The sequence below is a fragment of the Oncorhynchus keta genome, chromosome 1, assembly GCF_023373465.1.
Source record: "Oncorhynchus keta strain PuntledgeMale-10-30-2019 chromosome 1, Oket_V2, whole genome shotgun sequence".
Lineage (NCBI taxonomy): Eukaryota > Metazoa > Chordata > Actinopteri > Salmoniformes > Salmonidae > Oncorhynchus > Oncorhynchus keta.
In genome coordinates, this window is record NC_068421.1 from 592,147 (window position 1) to 611,377 (window position 19,231).

Genomic DNA, 19,231 nt, shown 5'->3' on the forward strand with positions numbered 1-19,231 from the left:
GACATCTAAACTTGTTGTGGAGGAATTGTCCCGACCCAGACATCTAAACTTGTTGTGGAGGAATTGTCCAACTCTGACATCTCCACTGAGTGACTCTTCACAGAAACACTGGAATTCCCGTAAACGGAGAACTAGTTTTCTGATCGATGCCAAGTAAGATGTTGTTGGCGAATGTTGGCTGGATAAAATCACTCTCCATCGCCAAATTATGAATAATTAGCCTTGTCTTCAAAATGTTCCATTTTAAAGTGGTCCCATTGTTGAATACAAAGCTCCTTCTAACCCCATGCAGACGATAAACTAGTCTAGAAGTTTCTCTAATGAGAGCATAATGGCAGCTATTGGCACGGGGAGATTATGTTTAACGCACAACCCTGCTACATAAGGAATTCTATATGTTTGAACATTTCACATTGTAACAATTCCAGAGAACCTTGGTACACACTGAAGCTTTTGTGTGTCTCAGTTGGCAGAGCGTGGCACTTGCAACGCCAGGGTTGTGGGTTCGATTCCCACGATGGACCATGTATTCATTCACATCCTGGGGTTTGATCGTTACTGGCTGTGACCGGAAGTCCCAGAGTTGTCTGGGTTTGGCTGGCTCATTGTGCTTTAGCGACTCCTTGTGGTGGGCCGGACACCTGCAGGCTGACTTCGGTCATCAGTTGGAAGGTGTTTCCTCCAACACATTGGTGTAGCTGGCTTCCAGGTTATTTAAAAAATAAATATATATATATTTCACCTTTATTTATTTATTTAACCAGGTAGGCTAGTTGAGAACACCTTTATTTAACCAGGTAGGCTAGTTGAGAACACCTTTATTTAACCAGGTAGGCTAGTTGAGAACACCTTTATTTAACCAGGTAGGCTAGTTGAGAACACCTTTATTTAACCAGGTAGGCTAGTTGAGAACACCTTTATTTAACCAGGTAGGCTAGTTGAGAACACCTTTATTTAACCAGGTAGGCAAGTTGAAAACAAGTTCTCACTTGCAACTGCGACTGGCCAAGATAAAGCATAGCAATTCAACACATACAACAACACAGATTTACACATGGAATAAACAAAACATAGTCAATAATACAGTAGAACAAAATAAAACAAAAAGTCTATATACTGTGAGTGCAAATGAGGTAAGAAAAGGCAATACATAGGCCACGGTGGCAAAGTAATTACAATATAGCAATTAAACACACTGGAATGGTAGATGTGCAGAAGATGAATGTGCAGGTAGAGATACTGGGGTGCAAAGGAGCAAGATAAATAAATAAATACTGTATGGGGATGAGGTAGGTAGATAGATGGGCTGTTTACAGATGGGCTATATACAGGTGCAGTGATCTGTGAGCTGCTCTGACAGCTGGTGCTTAAAGCTAGTGAGGGAGATATGAGTCTCCAGCTTCAGAGATTTTTGCAGTTCGTTCCAGTCATTGGCAGCAGGAAAGGAAAGACGACCAAATGAGGAATTGGATTTGGAGGTGACCAGTGAGATATACCTGCTGGAGCGCGTGCTACAAGTGGGTGCTGCTATGGTGACCAGTGAGCTGAGATAAGGCGGGACTTTAGTGGGTTTGGCAACGAGAAGTTTGTTGAGTAGAGTGTTGGAGGGTATTTTATAGATGACATCACCGAAGTCGAGGATCGGTAGGATGGTCAGTTTTACGAGGGTATGTTTGGCAGCATGAATTAAGGATGCTTTGTTTGCGAAATAGTTCAGCCGATTCTAGATTTAATTTTGGATTGGAGATGCTTAATGTGAGTCTGGAAGGAGAGTTTACAGTCTAACCAGACACCTAGGTATTTGTAGTTGTCCACGTATTCTAAGTCAGAGCCGTCCAGAGTAGTGATGCTGGATTGGCGAGCAGGTGATCGGTTGAAGAGCATGCATTTAGTTTTACTTGCGTTTAATAAGAGCAGTTGGAGGCCATGGAAGGAGAGTTGTATGGCATTGAAGCTCGTCTGGAGGTTAGTTAACACAGTATCTAAAGAGGGGCCAGAGGTATAAAGAATGGTGTCGTCTGCGAGAGAGCGGGTGTTAAGAGATCGGGTTTGGCGGGTCATGTTTTGGAGGGCGCAGGTTAGGGTTAAGGTTAGGGGAAAAAATATTTTTTTTAAAAATGGGAATACATTTTGACTCCCAAAAAGGCCTGAACATTCACATAGAAAAACCTGTGTGTGTGTGTGTGTGTGTGTGTGTGTTGCTGGCATGTCCAGTGTTAGCAGCATCTTTAGACAAGCTCTAAACATGAATCTCTTTGATGTTCTCTGCCTGTTCCTGTCCTCTCTGTGCTGTAATTTGTTGTTCGAATGCTTGAAATGATCACCAGAAGCTCAACTCAAACCTTGTGTGTGTGTGTGTGTGTGTGTGTGTGTGTGTGTGTGTGTGTGTGTGTGTGTGTGTGTGTGTGTGTGTGTGTGTGTGTGTGTACGTGTGTGTGTACGTGTGTGTGTGTGTGTACGTGTGTGTGTACGTGTGTGTGTGTACGTGTGTGTGTACGTGTACACGTGTACAGAATGGATGAAATGATCTCCAGAAGCTGAAACCCTTTAAAGCAGCGACAGACAGCAGACGCCAGCCGTGTGTGTGTTTGTCTGTGTGTGAAACAGACAGCAGACGCCAGACAGGGGATGTGTGTGAGATCTCTGAACACAAACATACCACAACTTCAGTCATTTACCTTCTGTTTTAGAACATTGAACCATTTATCTTCTGTTTTAGAACATTGAACCATTTATCTTCTGTTTTAGAACATTGAACCATTTATCTTCTGTTTTAGAACATTGAACCATTTATCTTCTGTTTTAGAACATTGAACCATTTATCTTCTGTTTTAGAACATTGAACCATTTATCTTCTGTTTTAGAACATTGAACCATTTATCTTCTGTTTTAGAACATTGAACCATTTATCTTGTTTTAGAACATTGAACCATTTATCTTCTGTTTTAGAACATTGAACCATTTATCTTGTTTTAGAACATTGAACCATTTATCTTCTGTTTTAGAACATTGAACCATTTATCTTCTGTTTTAGAACATTGAACCATTTATCTTGTTTTAGAACATTGAACCATTTATCTTGTTTTAGAACATTGAACCATTTATCTTGTTTTAGAACATTGAACCATTTATCTTCTGTTTTAGAACATTGAACCATTTATCTTCTGTTTTAGAACATTGAACCATTTATCTTCTGTTTTAGAACATTGAACCATTTATCTTCTGTTTTAGAACATTGAACCATTTATCTTGTTTTAGAACATTGAACCATTTATCTTCTGTTTTAGAACATTGAACCATTTATCTTCTGTTCTAGAACATTGAACCATTTATCTTCTGTTCTAGAACATTGAACCATTTATCTTCTGTTCTAGAACATTGAACCATTTACTTTCTTTGTTTTAGAACATGGAACCAGCTGCCTCTCTGTTTCAGAACATGGAAAGATTTTCACATTAGCTATGAATGCTGTGAAGCTAATGTGTGATTTTGAATGATCACCCTTTTGTTGTTATTCAGGATATTTAATAATCCTTAGAGAGAGAGAGAGAGAGAGCAGTGAGTCTTATTCAATCTGAAAGAGGCAACAGCATTCATTTGAGGATATTTAATAATCCTTAGAGAGAGCAGTGAGTCTTATTCAATCTGAAAGAGGCAACAGCATTCATTTGAGGATATTTAATAATCATTAGAGAGAGAGAGAGCAGTGAGTCTTATTCAATCTGAAAGAGGCAATAGCATTCATTTGAGGATATTTAATAATCCTTAGAGAGAGAGAGAGAGAGAGCAGTGAGTCTTATTCAATCTGAAAGAGGCAACAGCATTCATTTGAGGATATTTAATAATCCTTAGAGAGAGAGAGAGAGAGAGCAGTGAGTCTTATTCAATCTGAAAGAGGCAACAGCATTCATTTGAGGATATTTAATAATCCTTAGAGAGAGCAGTGAGTCTTATTCAATCTGAAAGAGGCAACAGCATTCATTTGAGGATATTTAATAATCCTTAGAGAGAGAGAGAGAGAGAGCAGTGAGTCTTATTCAATCTGAAAGAGGCAACAGCATTCATTTGAGGATATTTAATAATCCTTAGAGAGAGAGAGAGAGAGAGCAGTGAGTCTTATTCAATCTGAAAGAGGCAACAGCATTCATTTGAGGATATTTAATAATCCTTAGAGAGAGAGAGAGAGCAGTGAGTCTTATTCAATCTGAAAGAGGCAACAGCATTCATTTGAGGATATTTAATAATCCTTAGAGAGAGAGAGAGCAGTGAGTCTTATTCAATCTGAAAGAGGCAACAGCATTCATTTGAGGATATTTAATAATCCTTAGAGAGAGAGAGCAGTGAGTCTTATTCAATCTGAAAGAGGCAATAGCATTCATTTGAGGATATTTAATAATCCTTAGAGAGAGAGAGAGAGAGAGCAGTGAGTCTTATTCAATCTGAAAGAGGCAACAGCATTCATTTGAGGATATTTAATAATCCTTAGAGAGAGCAGTGAGTCTTATTCAATCTGAAAGAGGCAACAGCATTCATTTGAGGATATTTAATAATCCTTAGAGAGAGAGAGAGAGAGAGCAGTGAGTCTTATTCAATCTGAAAGAGGCAACAGCATTCATTTGAGGATATTTAATAATCCTTAGAGAGAGAGAGAGCAGTGAGTCTTATTCAATCTGAAAGAGGCAACAGCATTCATTTGAGGATATTTAATAATCCTTAGAGAGAGAGAGAGCAGTGAGTCTTATTCAATCTGAAAGAGGCAACAGCATTCATTTGAGGATATTTAATAATCCTTAGAGAGAGAGAGAGCAGTGAGTCTTATTCAATCTGAAAGAGGCAACAGCATTCATTTGAGGATATTTAATAATCCTTAGAGAGAGAGAGAGCAGTGAGTCTTATTCAATCTGAAAGAGGCAACAGCATTCATTTGAGGATATTTAATAATCCTTAGAGAGAGAGAGCAGTGAGTCTTATTAAATCTGAAAGAGGCAACAGCATTCATTTGAGGATATTTAATAATCCTTAGAGAGAGAGAGCAGTGAGTCTTATTCAATCTGAAAGAGGCAACAGCATTCATTTGAGGATATTTAATAATCCTTAGAGAGAGAGAGCAGTGAGTCTTATTCAATCTGAAAGAGGCAACAGCATTCATTTGAGGATATTTAATAATCCTTAGAGAGAGAGAGAGCAGTGAGTCTTATTCAATCTGAAAGAGGCAACAGCATTCATTTGAGGATATTTAATAATCCTTAGAGAGAGCAGTGAGTCTTATTCAATCTGAAAGAGGCAACAGCATTCATTTGAGGATATTTAATAATCATTAGAGAGAGAGAGAGCAGTGAGTCTTATTCAATCTGAAAGAGGCAATAGCATTCATTTGAGGATATTTAATAATCCTTAGAGAGAGAGAGAGAGAGAGCAGTGAGTCTTATTCAATCTGAAAGAGGCAACAGCATTCATTTGAGGATATTTAATAATCCTTAGAGAGAGCAGTGAGTCTTATTCAATCTGAAAGAGGCAACAGCATTCATTTGAGGATATTTAATAATCCTTAGAGAGAGAGAGAGCAGTGAGTCTTATTCAATCTGAAAGAGGCAACAGCATTCATTTGAGGATATTTAATAATCCTTAGAGAGAGAGAGAGCAGTGAGTCTTATTCAATCTGAAAGAGGCAACAGCATTCATTTGAGGATATTTAATAATCCTTAGAGAGAGAGAGAGCAGTGAGTCTTATTCAATCTGAAAGAGGCAACAGCATTCATTTGAGGATATTTAATAATCCTTAGAGAGAGAGAGAGCAGTGAGTCTTATTCAATCTGAAAGAGGCAACAGCATTCATTTGAGGATATTTAATAATCCTTAGAGAGAGAGAGAGAGAGAGCAGTGAGTCTTATTCAATCTGAAAGAGGCAACAGCATTCATTTGAGGATATTTAATAATCCTTAGAGAGAGAGAGAGAGAGAGCAGTGAGTCTTATTCAATCTGAAAGAGGCAACAGCATTCATTTGTCTACAGTTATATGGTTTTGACAGAAACATAAGAACATTATGATGTTAAAGTGATGCATAGAAAATCAATCTCATTAAGCATCAGTTGTTTTTTCAGGTTTTACAACACGGGAAAAATAAATACTGTCCTCAAAATGAAAAACAAAGTGGTTTTTAATACAATCTAACATAAGAAAAAACACTATAGAAGTTTGATATCATGTATTCTACAATTTTATCTATACTCAAAAACATCAATACTTTCTGTAAATTCTCTCAAAAAATACAAAATCTGTGAATCTTGTGAAATCTAGAACAGTATAAGATAAAGTTCCTATGTGTTATTGAATCTAAACAGTTTAACATACTACTGTAGTTGGTTAATCCCAGTGAAAGCGTTTTCTTCTCCAGAGGCAAGAGACACCACTAAAACACACATCGTCTTAACGCACCGTAACAGGAAACCATATTTACACAGCTGCCTGTAAATGTATTCAGTTATGAAGAAACACAGAAAAACAACTCAACTCATAATGGCTCAAAGACCCTGAGAGGCTCTGTATCTGAGGGCAAGATGGCAGAGACTGGAGAGGAACAAGTGTTGACATAACTGGTTCTAGAATATTCACAAGACATTGTCTTCAAACATTCTGAAATGGAAGCAGTAATAGAATGATGATGTCATCACCATGGCACCATAGTGTAGTGGCTGACGCACAGACTTCTGGGTGGTGTTTTTACAATGGGTTGACAGGGAACAGAGTCCAGCTTGATATAACCCACTCCTGATATGTGGGTGAACACTACTAGCATGCTGATATCTGGCATTACCTTACGTCAGATAAGGTTGAAGGACGAGCGTCGTGTAGGAGTGACCTGACGTAAGACAGTGGATATCTGGAGCGAGTTAAAACAACATAGGCTCATTGAATTAGGAGTGTTGAACTACACTGAACTACTTACTGTATCACCAGTGGACTCTGCTGTTGGGGTGAGATTCTGGGGCCTGACCACAGCTGTGTAACTGGGTCAGGGAGAAGGAGGAGGATGAGGATGTGAGGGGAGGAGGAGGAGGAGGAGAAGGAGGAGGAGGAGGATGTGAGGGGAGGAGGAGGAGGAGGGGAGGAGAAGGAGGATGTGAGGGGGGAGGAGGAGGAGGAGGAGGATGTGAGGGGAGGAGGAGGAGAAGGAGGAGGAGGAGGAGGAGGATGTGAGGGGAGGAGGAGGATGTGAGGGAAGGAGGAGGAGGAGGAGGGGAGGAGAAGAAGGAAGAAGACGAGGATAAGGAGGATAAGGAGGAGGAGGAGAAGGAGGAGGAAGATGGGGATAAGGAGGAGGAGCAGGAGAAGAAGGAAGAAGACGAGGATAAGGAGGAGGAGGATATGAGGGGAGGAGGAGGAGGAGGAGGGGAGGAGAAGAAGGAAGCAGACGAGGATAAGGAGGAGGAGGAGGAGGAGGAGGATAAGAGGAGAGGAGGAGAAAGAGAAAGAATATAAGAGGGGAGGGGCTGAGGAGGAGAGAGGTGTGATGTAAATAAACATTGCAAGCAAACGTTGGGTCTGGTGGCTTCCATGTCGGGCCTGGAAGAGGACGACAACTAAAGAAACAAACATGTGTAAATGGATCCATGTGAGAACTTCCGGCCCACCACTGTTATGGCTGACTCTACTATAGCATTACAGAGCAGGCCCTGGAGCAGGCAGTGTAGACCCAACATTCACCTAGAGCCACAGGACTACAGGAAACAGGCCTGCCCTGAATAGACACTGTTTACACACTGTTATGGCTGACTCTACTATAGCATTACAGAGCAGGCCATGGAGCAGGCAGTGTAGACCCAACATTCACCTAGAGCCACAGAACTACAGGAAACAGGCCTGCCCTGAATAGACACTGTTTACACACTGTTATGGCTGACTCTACTATAGCATTACAGAGCAGGCCCTGGAGCAGGCAGTGTAGACCCAACATTCACCTAGAGCCACAGAACTACAGGAAACAGGCCTGCCCTGAATAGACACTGTTTACACACTGTTATGGCTGACTCTACTATAGCATTACAGAGCAGGCCATGGAGCAGGCAGTGTAGACCCAACATTCACCTAGAGCCACAGAACTACAGGAAACAGGCCTGCCCTGAATAGACACTGTTTACACACTGTTATGGCTGACTCTACTATAGCATTACAGAGCAGGCCATGGAGCAGGCAGTGTAGACCCAACATTCACCTAGAGCCACAGGACTACAGGAAACAGGCCTGCCCTGAATAGACACTGTTTACACACTGTTATGGCTGACTCTACTATAGCATTACAGAGCAGGCCATGGAGCAGGCAGTGTAGACCCAACATTCACCTAGAGCCACAGCCATTAACTTGACACAGGCATACCTCACCAGGTTGAAGAGTCCTAATTAAACACAGTCATTAACTTGACACAGGCATACCTCACCAGGTTGAAGAGTCCTAATTAAACACAGCCATTAACTTGACACAGGCATACCTCACCAGGTTGAAGAGTCCTAATTAAACACAGCCATTAACTTGACACAGGCATACCTCACCAGGTTGAAGAGTCTTAATAACAAACATGGTAACTCATGGTAGAGTTGGCCTCCTGGGCTTTTCATGCACAACGGTGTCTAGGGTTAACCGAGAATGGTGCGACAAACAAAAAACATTCAGTCAGAGGCAGTCCTGTAGGCGAAAACAGCTTGTTGTTGACAAGAGCTCAAACAAGAACGGCAAGAATCGTGCAAACTAACAGACGGGCCACAAACAGGCAAATAAAGGCACAGTACAACTTGTCGGTCCTTGCTATTGCAGCAGAAGACCACACTGTAAGGTTCGTCGTTGGGAGAAAAAGAGGAGGACCAATGCGCAGCGTGGTAAGTGTTCATAGCTTTTAATCACGTACTAGAACACTGAACAAAACAATAAATAACAAACCAACAGTCCCGTAAGGTGAAAGACAAAAACACTAAACAGGAAATAAGCACCCACAACTCAAAAGTGAAACCAGGCTACCTACGTATGGTTCTCAATCAGGGACAACGATTGACAGCTGCCTCTAATTGAGAACCATACCAGGCCAAATACAGAAATCCCAAATCATAGAAAAAACGACATAGACAACCCACCCAACTCACGCCCTGACCATACTAAAACCAAGACATAACAAGGTCAGAACGTGACACACACTGGGTTCCTATCAGCTAAAAACAAGAGGCAGCGACTCCAGTGGGCACGCCATCACCAACACTGGACAATCGAGGAGTGGAAAAAACATTGCTTGGTTCCAACGAATCCCGGTTCCTGTTGGGTCATGCTGATGGCAGAGGCAGGATTTTGTGTAAGCAGCATGGCTCCATCCTGCCAGGTGTCAACGGTACAGCCGTGGGGAATGTTTCCCTGGCACATGTTAGGTCCTTGGATACAATTGAGCAACGTTTGAACGTTACACCTTCCATGCCCTGAAGAATTCAGGCTGTTCTGGAGGTAAATGAGGGTCCGACCCAGTACTAGATTGGTGTACCTAATAAACTGGCCACCGAGTGTACATTATCTACACTTACAACTCATTCAAAATACTTTATACTTTTGATACTAAAGTATATGTTAGCAATTACACTTAAAACCAAATACTTTTAGACTTTTACTCAAGTAATATTTTACTGAGTGACTTTCACTTTTACTTGAGTCATTTTCTGTTCAGATATCTTTACTTTTACTCAAGTATGACAATTGGGTACTTTTCCCACAATTGATTCAAAATGACTTAATCAATCAATCAATCAATCAATCAAATTTTATTTATATAGCCCTTCGTACATCAGCTGATATCTCAAAGTGATGTACAGAAACCCAGCCTAAAACCCCAAACAGCAAGCAATGCAGGTGTAGAAGCACGGCTGCAACAATTACATCATCCACAGAAACAGCTCATTCATTATGACAGAACTGTCACTGGTTCCGGACACACAAGGACATCTCCAGACCAGTTCTTCGATTGACTTGGCGATTTGTGAGTGTATAGTTTTAAAGACTAAATGTTAGCTCAGAATCCATAACATATTGCTCATCAAGGTGTTAATGGGTTCATTGGAAAGCTGGACATGTTTCAATTAGATGACCCCCCCCCCCAAGTCATTCATTACTCTGGAGGGAGAGGAACGTTCACCCTATAAGCAGATTCTATAAAACGTGACTCTGGGGTTGACATTTATTTGTGTTTTTAAATGAAGATTCCACTGCGATGAGAGCCAGTTCTGCAAACAACAGGTTTAATGTATTTATTCAGGAACATGTCAGAATTGTCAACGATGCTTGTCATTGTAAACACACACACGCACGCACACACGCACACACACACACACACACACACACACACACACACACACACACACACACACACACACACACACACACACACACACACACACACACACACACACACACACACACACACACACACACCAAGCTCTTTTTTTGGATGAAAAAAGCGAGAGAATACAAAGACGATAGCTTTGCCAATAAATGTGTTTCTCCATAGAAACATGTTTCCTGGAAGCAGAGAGAACGCACAGCCCCCAGCAGTGTGACCGATATCCACCCCTGTTGTTCTGAGCCTCTGCTGAAGATCTCCAGGGGACTAGTCTGTTCATTTATCAAATATGACATACAGTGAGCTCCAAAAATATTGGGACAGTGACAATTGTGTTGTTGTTTTGCCTCTGTACTACAGCACTTTGGCTTTGATACAATGACTATTAGGTGAAAGTGCAGACCGTCAGCTTTAATTTAAGGAGATTTTCATCCATATCGGGTCAACCTTTTAGAAATTATAGAACATTTTGTACATATCCCCCCATTTTAGGGGACCAAAAGCTATTGGGACAAATTCAAAGTTCTCAGATTATTTTGTGCCCAATAGAAATGACTGCTAATAATAATGTAGTGTGTCATTTTGTAATCACTTTTTATTGTAAATAAGAATAAAATATGTTTCTAAACACTACTGCATGAATGTGGATGCTACCATGACTACAAATAGTCCTGAATGAACCGTGAATAATGATGAGTGAGAAAGTTACATACTTCCAAAAACCTAACCTAACCTCCGCTGTTATTGTAATGGTTACCATGTCTGGGGGTTATGATATTTGTGATGTTGGTAATTTTCTCAATACTTTTGGACCTCACTATATAACAGCACTGTTTTTATGTTGTTTGAAATGACAAAACTTATTATTTAATAAATTCTACTGCTCAAATGCTAATAACACTAACTCTTGTTTGTTTGTTTGTTCTAGAACGTTCTCATCTGCTGTCCATTAAGGCTTCTTAATCTTCGCTGTCTCGGCCAAGACAGTTCTATAATGCTGTTCATATTGAGCCTTTATTGCTAGGTTTTAGTATGTCGATCGCTTTTGCTGGAAATAGAAGGTCATTAGTTATAGTAAGATCCTCATTGCTTTTAAATACTGAAACAATAGCCTTTATAAATGTATATAGATAGACTCTCGAAGAATGCTGACAATGATGTCTGGATATCAGTCTCAGCTGGCAGATATGATGATCAGAAACAGGACTGTCAGGTGATCAGAAACAGGACTGTCAGGTGATCAGAAACAGTGGACATCACAGGACTGTCAGGTGATCAGAAACAGTGGACATCACAGGACTGTCAGGTGATCAGAAACAGTGGACATCACAGGACTGTCAGGTGATCAGAAACAGTGGACATCACAGGACTGTCAGGTGATCAGAAACAGTGGACATCACAGGACTGTCAGGTGATCAGAAACAGTGGACATCACAGGACTGTCAGGTGATCAGAAACAGTGGGACATCACAGGACTGTTGTTAGTCGATGGTACAGTAGTGCGGGGCTGTGTGTTGTGTTTCTGGGTCAGGAACGGGTCACGGTAGAATATCTTCCAGGTCACAAGGTCACAGGTAGGTGGTGGCCTCTCTGTTCTCCCTCTCTCTGGCCTGGGCCACGGCAACATTAATACACTGAAGCCACTCCTCAGCATGCTTCTCATCACGAGCCTTCAGGACGTACGTCTTATTGTCCGTGAAGATCTCAAAGGCCCGAGGAGACCCCGCTCACGCCGCTTCTTAGCCACCACCTGGACACGGACACACACACACACACACACACACACACACACACACACACACACACACACACACACACACACACACACACACACACACACACACACACACATACATTCATACGCATACACACATTCATACGCACACACACACACATAAACACACACACACACATTCATACGCACACACACACACACACACACACACACACACACACACACACACACACACACACACACACACACACACACACACACACACACACACACACACACACACACACACACACACACACACACACACACACACACACACACACACACACACAGCCACAGCCAGTCAGACAGGCAATAGGGTTATCAGAAGTGGACAAAGTGTATGAATTGTTGTTACATGAACAGACTTTAAGTTCCCCCACCTTGACGCTCTGCACTTTGCTCAGCTCGATGGTGCTGTCGTCTGGCTCATCCTTCTGTAGGAGACAGGACAAGCTATACATTCATAAATAGTGATAAGTGAAACTTTTGGAGCAGCCATCCAATTCTATTGATGTCATTTCACTATTACCACTACACATGATGACAGGCCTCGTGATGTCGTCTCACTATTACCACTACACATGATGACAGGCCTCGTGATGTGGTTTCACTATTACCACTACACATGATGACAGGCCTTGTGATGTGGTCTCACTATTACCACTACACATGATGACAGGCCTCGTGATGTGGTTTCACTATTACCACTACACATGATGACAGGCCTCGTGATGTGGTTTCACTATTACCACTACACATGATGACAGGCCTCGTGATGTCGTCTCACTATTACCACTACACATGATGACAGGCCTCGTGATGTGGTTTCACTATTACCACTACGCATGATGACAGGCCTCGTGATGTGGTTTCACATACCACTACACATGATGACAGGCCTCGTGATGTGGTTTCACTATTACCACTACACATGATGACAGGCCTCGTGATGTCGTCTCACTATTACCACTACACATGATGACAGGCCTCGTGATGTCGTCTCACTATTACCACTACACATGATGACAGGCCTCGTGATGTGGTTTCACTATTACCACTACACATGATGACAGGCCTCGTGATGTGGTCTCACTATTACCACTACACATGATGACAGGCCTCGTGATGTGGTCTCACTATTACCACTACACATGATGACAGGCCTCGTGATGTGGTTTCACTATTACCACTACACATGATGACAGGCCTCGTGATGTGGTCTCACTATTACCACTACACATGATGACAGGCTTCGTGATGTGGTTTCACTATTACCACTACACATGATGACAGGCCTCGTGATGTGGTTTCACTATTACCACTACACATGATGACAGGCCTCGTGATGTGGTTTCACTATTACCACTACACATGATGACAGGCCTCGTGATGGTCTCACTATTACCACTACACATGATGACAGGCCTCGTGATGTGGTTTCACTATTACCACTACACATGATGACAGGCCTCGTGATGTCGTCTCACTATTACCACTACACATGATGACAGGCCTCGTGATGTCGTCTCACTATTACCACTACACATGATGACAGGCCTCGTGATGTCGTTTCACTATTACCACTACACATGATGACAGGCCTCGTGATGTGGTTTCACTATTACCACTACACATGATGACAGGCCTCGTGATGTCGTTTCACTATTACCACTACACATGATGACAGGCCTCGTGATGTGGTTTCACTATTACCACTACACATGATGACAGGCCTCGTGATGTGGTCTCACTATTACCACTACACATGATGACAGGCTTCGTGATGTGGTTTCACTATTACCACTACACATGATGACAGGCCTCGTGATGTCGTCTCACTATTACCACTACACATGATGACAGGCCTCGTGATGTGGTTTCACTATTACCACTACACATGATGACAGGCCTCGTGATGTGGTTTCACTATTACCACTACACATGATGACAGGCCTCGTGATGTGGTTTCACTATTACCACTACACATGATGACAGGCCTCGTGATGTCGTCTCACTATTACCACTACACATGATGACAGGCCTCGTGATGTCGTCTCACTATTACCACTACACATGATGACAGGCCTCGTGATGTGGTTTCACTATTACCACTACACATGATGACAGGCCTCGTGATGTCGTCTCACTATTACCACTACACATGATGACAGGCCTCGTGATGTGGTTTCACTATTACCACTACACATGATGACAGGCCTCGTGATGTGGTTTCACTATTACCACTACACATGATGACAGGCCTCGTGATGTGGTTTCACTATTACCACTACACATGATGACAGGCCTCGTGATGTGGTTTCACTATTACCACTACACATGATGACAGGCCTCGTGATGTCGTCTCACTATTACCACTACACATGATGACAGGCCTCGTGATGTGGTTTCACTATTACCACTACACATGATGACAGGCCTCGTGATGTGGTTTCACTATTACCACTACACATGATGACAGGCCTCGTGATGTCGTCTCACTATTACCACTACACATGATGACAGGCCTCGTGATGTCGTCTCACTATTACCACTACACATGATGACAGGCCTCGTGATGTCGTCTCACTATTACCACTACACATGATGACAGGCCTCGTGATGTCATTTCACTATTACCACTACACATGATGACAGGCCTCGTGATGTCGTCTCACTATTACCACTACACATGATGACAGGCCTCGTGATGTCGTCTCACTATTACCACTACACATGATGACAGGCCTCGTGATGTCGTCTCACTATAACCACTACACATGATGACAGGCCTTGTGATGTGGTTTCACTATTACCACTACACATGATGACAGGCCTCGTGATGTGGTTTCACTATTACCACTACACATGATGACAGGCCTCGTGATGTCGTCTCACTATTACCACTACACATGATGACAGGCCTTGTGATGTGGTTTCACTATTACCACTACACATGATGACAGGCCTCGTGATGTCGTCTCACTATTACCACTACACATGATGACAGGCCTCGTGATGTGGTTTCACTATTACCACTACACATGATGACAGGCCTCGTGATGTGGTCTCACTATTACCACTACACATGATGACAGGCCTCGTGATGTGGTTTCACTATTACCACTACACATGATGACAGGCCTCGTGATGTCGTCTCACTATTACCACTACACATGATGACAGGCCTCGTGATGTGGTTTCACTATTACCACTACACATGATGACAGGCCTCGTGATGTCGTCTCACTATTACCACTACACATGATGACAGGCCTCGTGATGTCGTCTCACTATTACCACTACACATGATGACAGGCCTCGTGATGTGGTTTCACTATTACCACTACACATGATGACAGGCCTCGTGATGTCGTCTCACTATTACCACTACACATGATGACAGGCCTCGTGATGTCGTCTCACTATTACCACTACACATGATGACAGGCCTTCCATTGTCATACTGGCTGGCAATGATCCTATCCCTTGCTTGCTAGCTAACTTACAGTCAAGTCAAACGTCAAAAATAATAACAACAGTAGATGCATATGCATTTGTTTAAAAACCTCTACAGGATCGATGTCCCCCCCTCCCCCCACGGGATGGTTGAGCTAACGTGCGCTAATGTGATTAGCATGACGTTTTAAGTAACAAGAACATTTCCCAGGACATAGACATGTCTAATATGGGCAGAAAGCTTAAATTATTGTTATAGCCTAACTGCACTGTCCAATTTACAGTAGTTATTACAGTGAAAGAATACCATGCTATTGTTTGAGGAGAGTGCACTGTTATGAACTTGAAAATGTATCAATAAACCAATTAGGTACATTTGGGTAGAATTGATACATCACTTTGAACAGAAATACAATGGTTCATTGGATCAGTCTAAAACTTTGCACATACACTGCCATCTAGTGGCCTAAACTGGAATAATACAATGTGGCCTTTCTCTTGCATTTCAAAGATGATGAAAAATTATTTTTGTATTATCTTTTAACAGTGTGTAATGTGTTATATTCTCCTACATTCATTTCACAATAAGCTAATGAGGTGTGATTTCACCTGGCATAGAAAATGTGCTCTCTCAACAGGACACTGTTGTTCAGAGGAGCTAGCCAACAACACAGATAACACAATCACTTCAAACACTGAAGCTGTAAAGACTTCAGAGGAGCTAGCCAACAACACAGATAACACAATCACTTCAAACACTGAAGCTTTAAAGACTTCAGAGGAGCTAGCCAACAACACAGACAACACAATCACTTCAAACACTGAAGCTGTAAAGACTTCAGAGGAGCTAGCCAACAACACAGATAACACAATCACTTCAAACACTGAAGCTGTAAAGACTTCAGAGGAGCTAGCCAACAACACAGATAACACAATCACTTCAAACACTGAAGCTGTAAAGACTTCAGAGGAGCTAGCCAACAACACAGATAACACAATCACTTCAAACACTGAAGCTGTAAATACTTCAAACTAGCTGCACTTCATTTCATTTTTACTTTTAAACAATTGAATATATCCACAAAAATTATGCCAGCTGATTCATGATTTTGACTGGCTGAGAAACGCTGCCTGTCTGTCTCGTCCAGACTCCCGACACGTTCACTAATAGGGAGATCGAATTTCAATATTGAAACAATGTTTCAAATGACTAACTCAATGTTAGTCTAAAAAAAATGTGATATAATGTCTAGATGCTTTTTATAGTGAAGATCAAGTTTATAAATTGCCTGGCTGGGCTGATGAGACAGTAAATAGACATTTTAACATCATAGATTTAGCCGGTGGTAACTTGTGGAATAGACACCGGCTGGAATGCCCTTTTAACCAATCAGCATTCAGGATTAGACCCACCCATTGGATAATGTTGAACAGCTGCCTTGGGGCGGTTATAGGCGACGTGTTACTTGATGCCAAATATTTCAGTGACAAAGTAAAATGTTGCTAGGATTTGTTACGACAGTAAATTAGCACAAAACATCAACTTTTATGGTCCTCTTGCAAAGATCCATTGCTGTAAGCTGCACATGTATGCAGTAAGACAAGAGGGTGTTTTACTGTCTTATATAAGGGAGGAAATGAAATCCTTCAGCCCATAAGCACTTCCTCTAATGTTCTACCCCTTAAGACAGCTACATCTTTCTGACTTGTGTAGGTGGAATGTGTATGTGTGTGTGTGTGTGTGCGCGCGCGTGTGTGTGTGTGTGTGTGTGTGTGTGTGTGTGTGTGTGTGTGTGTGTGTGTGTGTGTGTGTGTGTGTGTGTGTGTGTGTGTGTGTGTGTGTGTGTGTGTGTGTGTGTGTGTGTACGTGTGTGATACACCACCGCCAAATCCTTAGGGATCATAAGGTCACAGAGCGAGTGCTAGGCTATAAGCTGTTCTCCATAGACCTATACTCGCATCCTTAGACCCCTCTAGTCAGCCATAGTTCTGTAGTCTGCGTGTGTTGTATGTGTGTGTGCGGTGTGTGTGATGGCAAGCGTTAATCTCCGTAGACTTGCCCACATCCTTACCTCCCTGGCTGTCTGTGTGGAGCGCCTTCTGTTAGCTACAGTGGTTAAGCTATTCATGTATTCTAACACAGGTTAAAGGAGAAGTCAATATACTCCTCGGCCCTGTTCCATTTCGGCCCCTCGCCATGTCCTCTAGTTCCTATTGCATGTGTGTCCTAAGAATCGGTTAAATAAAAACAGTATTTTATGGCTTGACTTTGGAGAAGCGGTTAGGTAAAGGGGCTAGAGGCCGACATGGAACAGGGGTGAGGCTGTACTGAGGTGGCTTATTATGTCTCTCTCTCTCGTACTCACTCTCTATTTCTCTCTCTCGCACTCACTCTCTAGCTCTCTCTCTAGCTTCCTCGCGCTCTCTCTCTCTCGCACTCACTCTCTAGCTCACTCTCTCTCTCTCTCTCTCTCTCTCTCCCTCTCTCTCACCCTCTCTTCTCTCTCCTCTCTCTCTCTCTCTCTCTTCTCTCTCTCTCGCTCTCTCTCTCTCTCTCTCTCTCTCTCTCTCTCTCTCTCTCTCTCTCTCTCTCTCTCTCTCACACTCACTCTCTAGCTCTCTCTCTCGCACTCACTCTCTAGCTCTCTCTCTCTCTCTCTCTAGCTCTCTCTCTCGTTCTCTCTAGCTCCCTCACGCTCTCTCTCTCCCCCTCTCTCTCCCCCTCTCTCTCTCTCTCTAGCTCTCTCTCTCACACTCACTCTCTAGCTCTCTCTCTCGCACTCACTCTCTAGCTCTCTCTCTCGCACTCACTCTCTAGCTCTCTCTCTCTAGCTCTCTCACGCTCTCTCTCCCTCTCTCTTTCTCTCTCTCTCTCTCTCTAGCTCTCTCTCTCTCTAGCTCTCTCTCTCTCTAGCTCTCTCTCTCTCTCCCCCTCTCTTTCTCTCTCCCACTCACTCTCTAGCACTCACTCTCTATTTCTCTCTCTCGCACTCTCTCTCTCTATTTCTCTCTCTCGCACTCTCTCTCTCGCACTCTCTCTCTCGCTCTCTCTCTCTCTCTCTCTCTCTCTCTCTCTCTCTCTCTCTCTCTCTCTCTCTCTCTCTCTCTCTCGCTCTCTCTCCCTCTCTCTCTCGCTCTCTCACGCTCTCTCTCCCTCTCTCTCTCTCTAGCTCTCTAGCTCTCTCTCTCTCTAGCTCTCTCTCTCTCGCACTCTCTCTCTCGCACTCTCTCTCTCGCACTCTCTCTCTCGCACTCTCTCTCTCGCACTCACTCTCTAGCTCACTCTCTCTCTCTCTCTCTCTCTCTCTCTCCCCCTCTCTCTCTCTCTCTCTCTCTCTCTCTCTCTCTCTCTCTCTCTCTCTCTCTCTCTCTCTCTCTCTCTCTCTCTCTCTCTCTCTCTCTCTCTCTCTCACACTCACTCTCTAGCTCTCTCTCTCGCACTCACTCTCTAGCTCTCTCTCTCGCACTCTCTCTCTAGCTCTCTCTCTCGTTCTCTCTAGCTCCCTCACGCTCTCTCTCTCCCCCTCTCTCTCTAGCTCTCTCTCTCGCACTCACTCTCTAGCTCTCTCTCTCGCACTCACTCTCTAGCTCTCTCTCTCGCACTCACTCTCTAGCTCTCTCTCTCGCACT

At 42.9% G+C, this 19,231-nt stretch overlaps 1 protein-coding gene across 1 annotated transcript in view; it reads right to left on the minus strand.

Annotated features, from left to right (window-relative positions):
- Nucleotides 1-9,773: 9,773 nt before the first annotated feature.
- The window catches only part of LOC118378378 (ventricular zone-expressed PH domain-containing protein-like), a 280,439-nt gene continuing 270,981 nt past the window's right edge, over nt 9,774-19,231 (minus strand). Inside the window, 3 exon segments of the mRNA XM_052469152.1 lie at nt 9,774-12,088; nt 12,091-12,118; nt 12,526-12,579. Of these exon segments, the coding sequence (XP_052325112.1) occupies nt 11,937-12,088; nt 12,091-12,118; nt 12,526-12,579 (234 nt within the window). The 3' untranslated portion in view covers nt 9,774-11,936.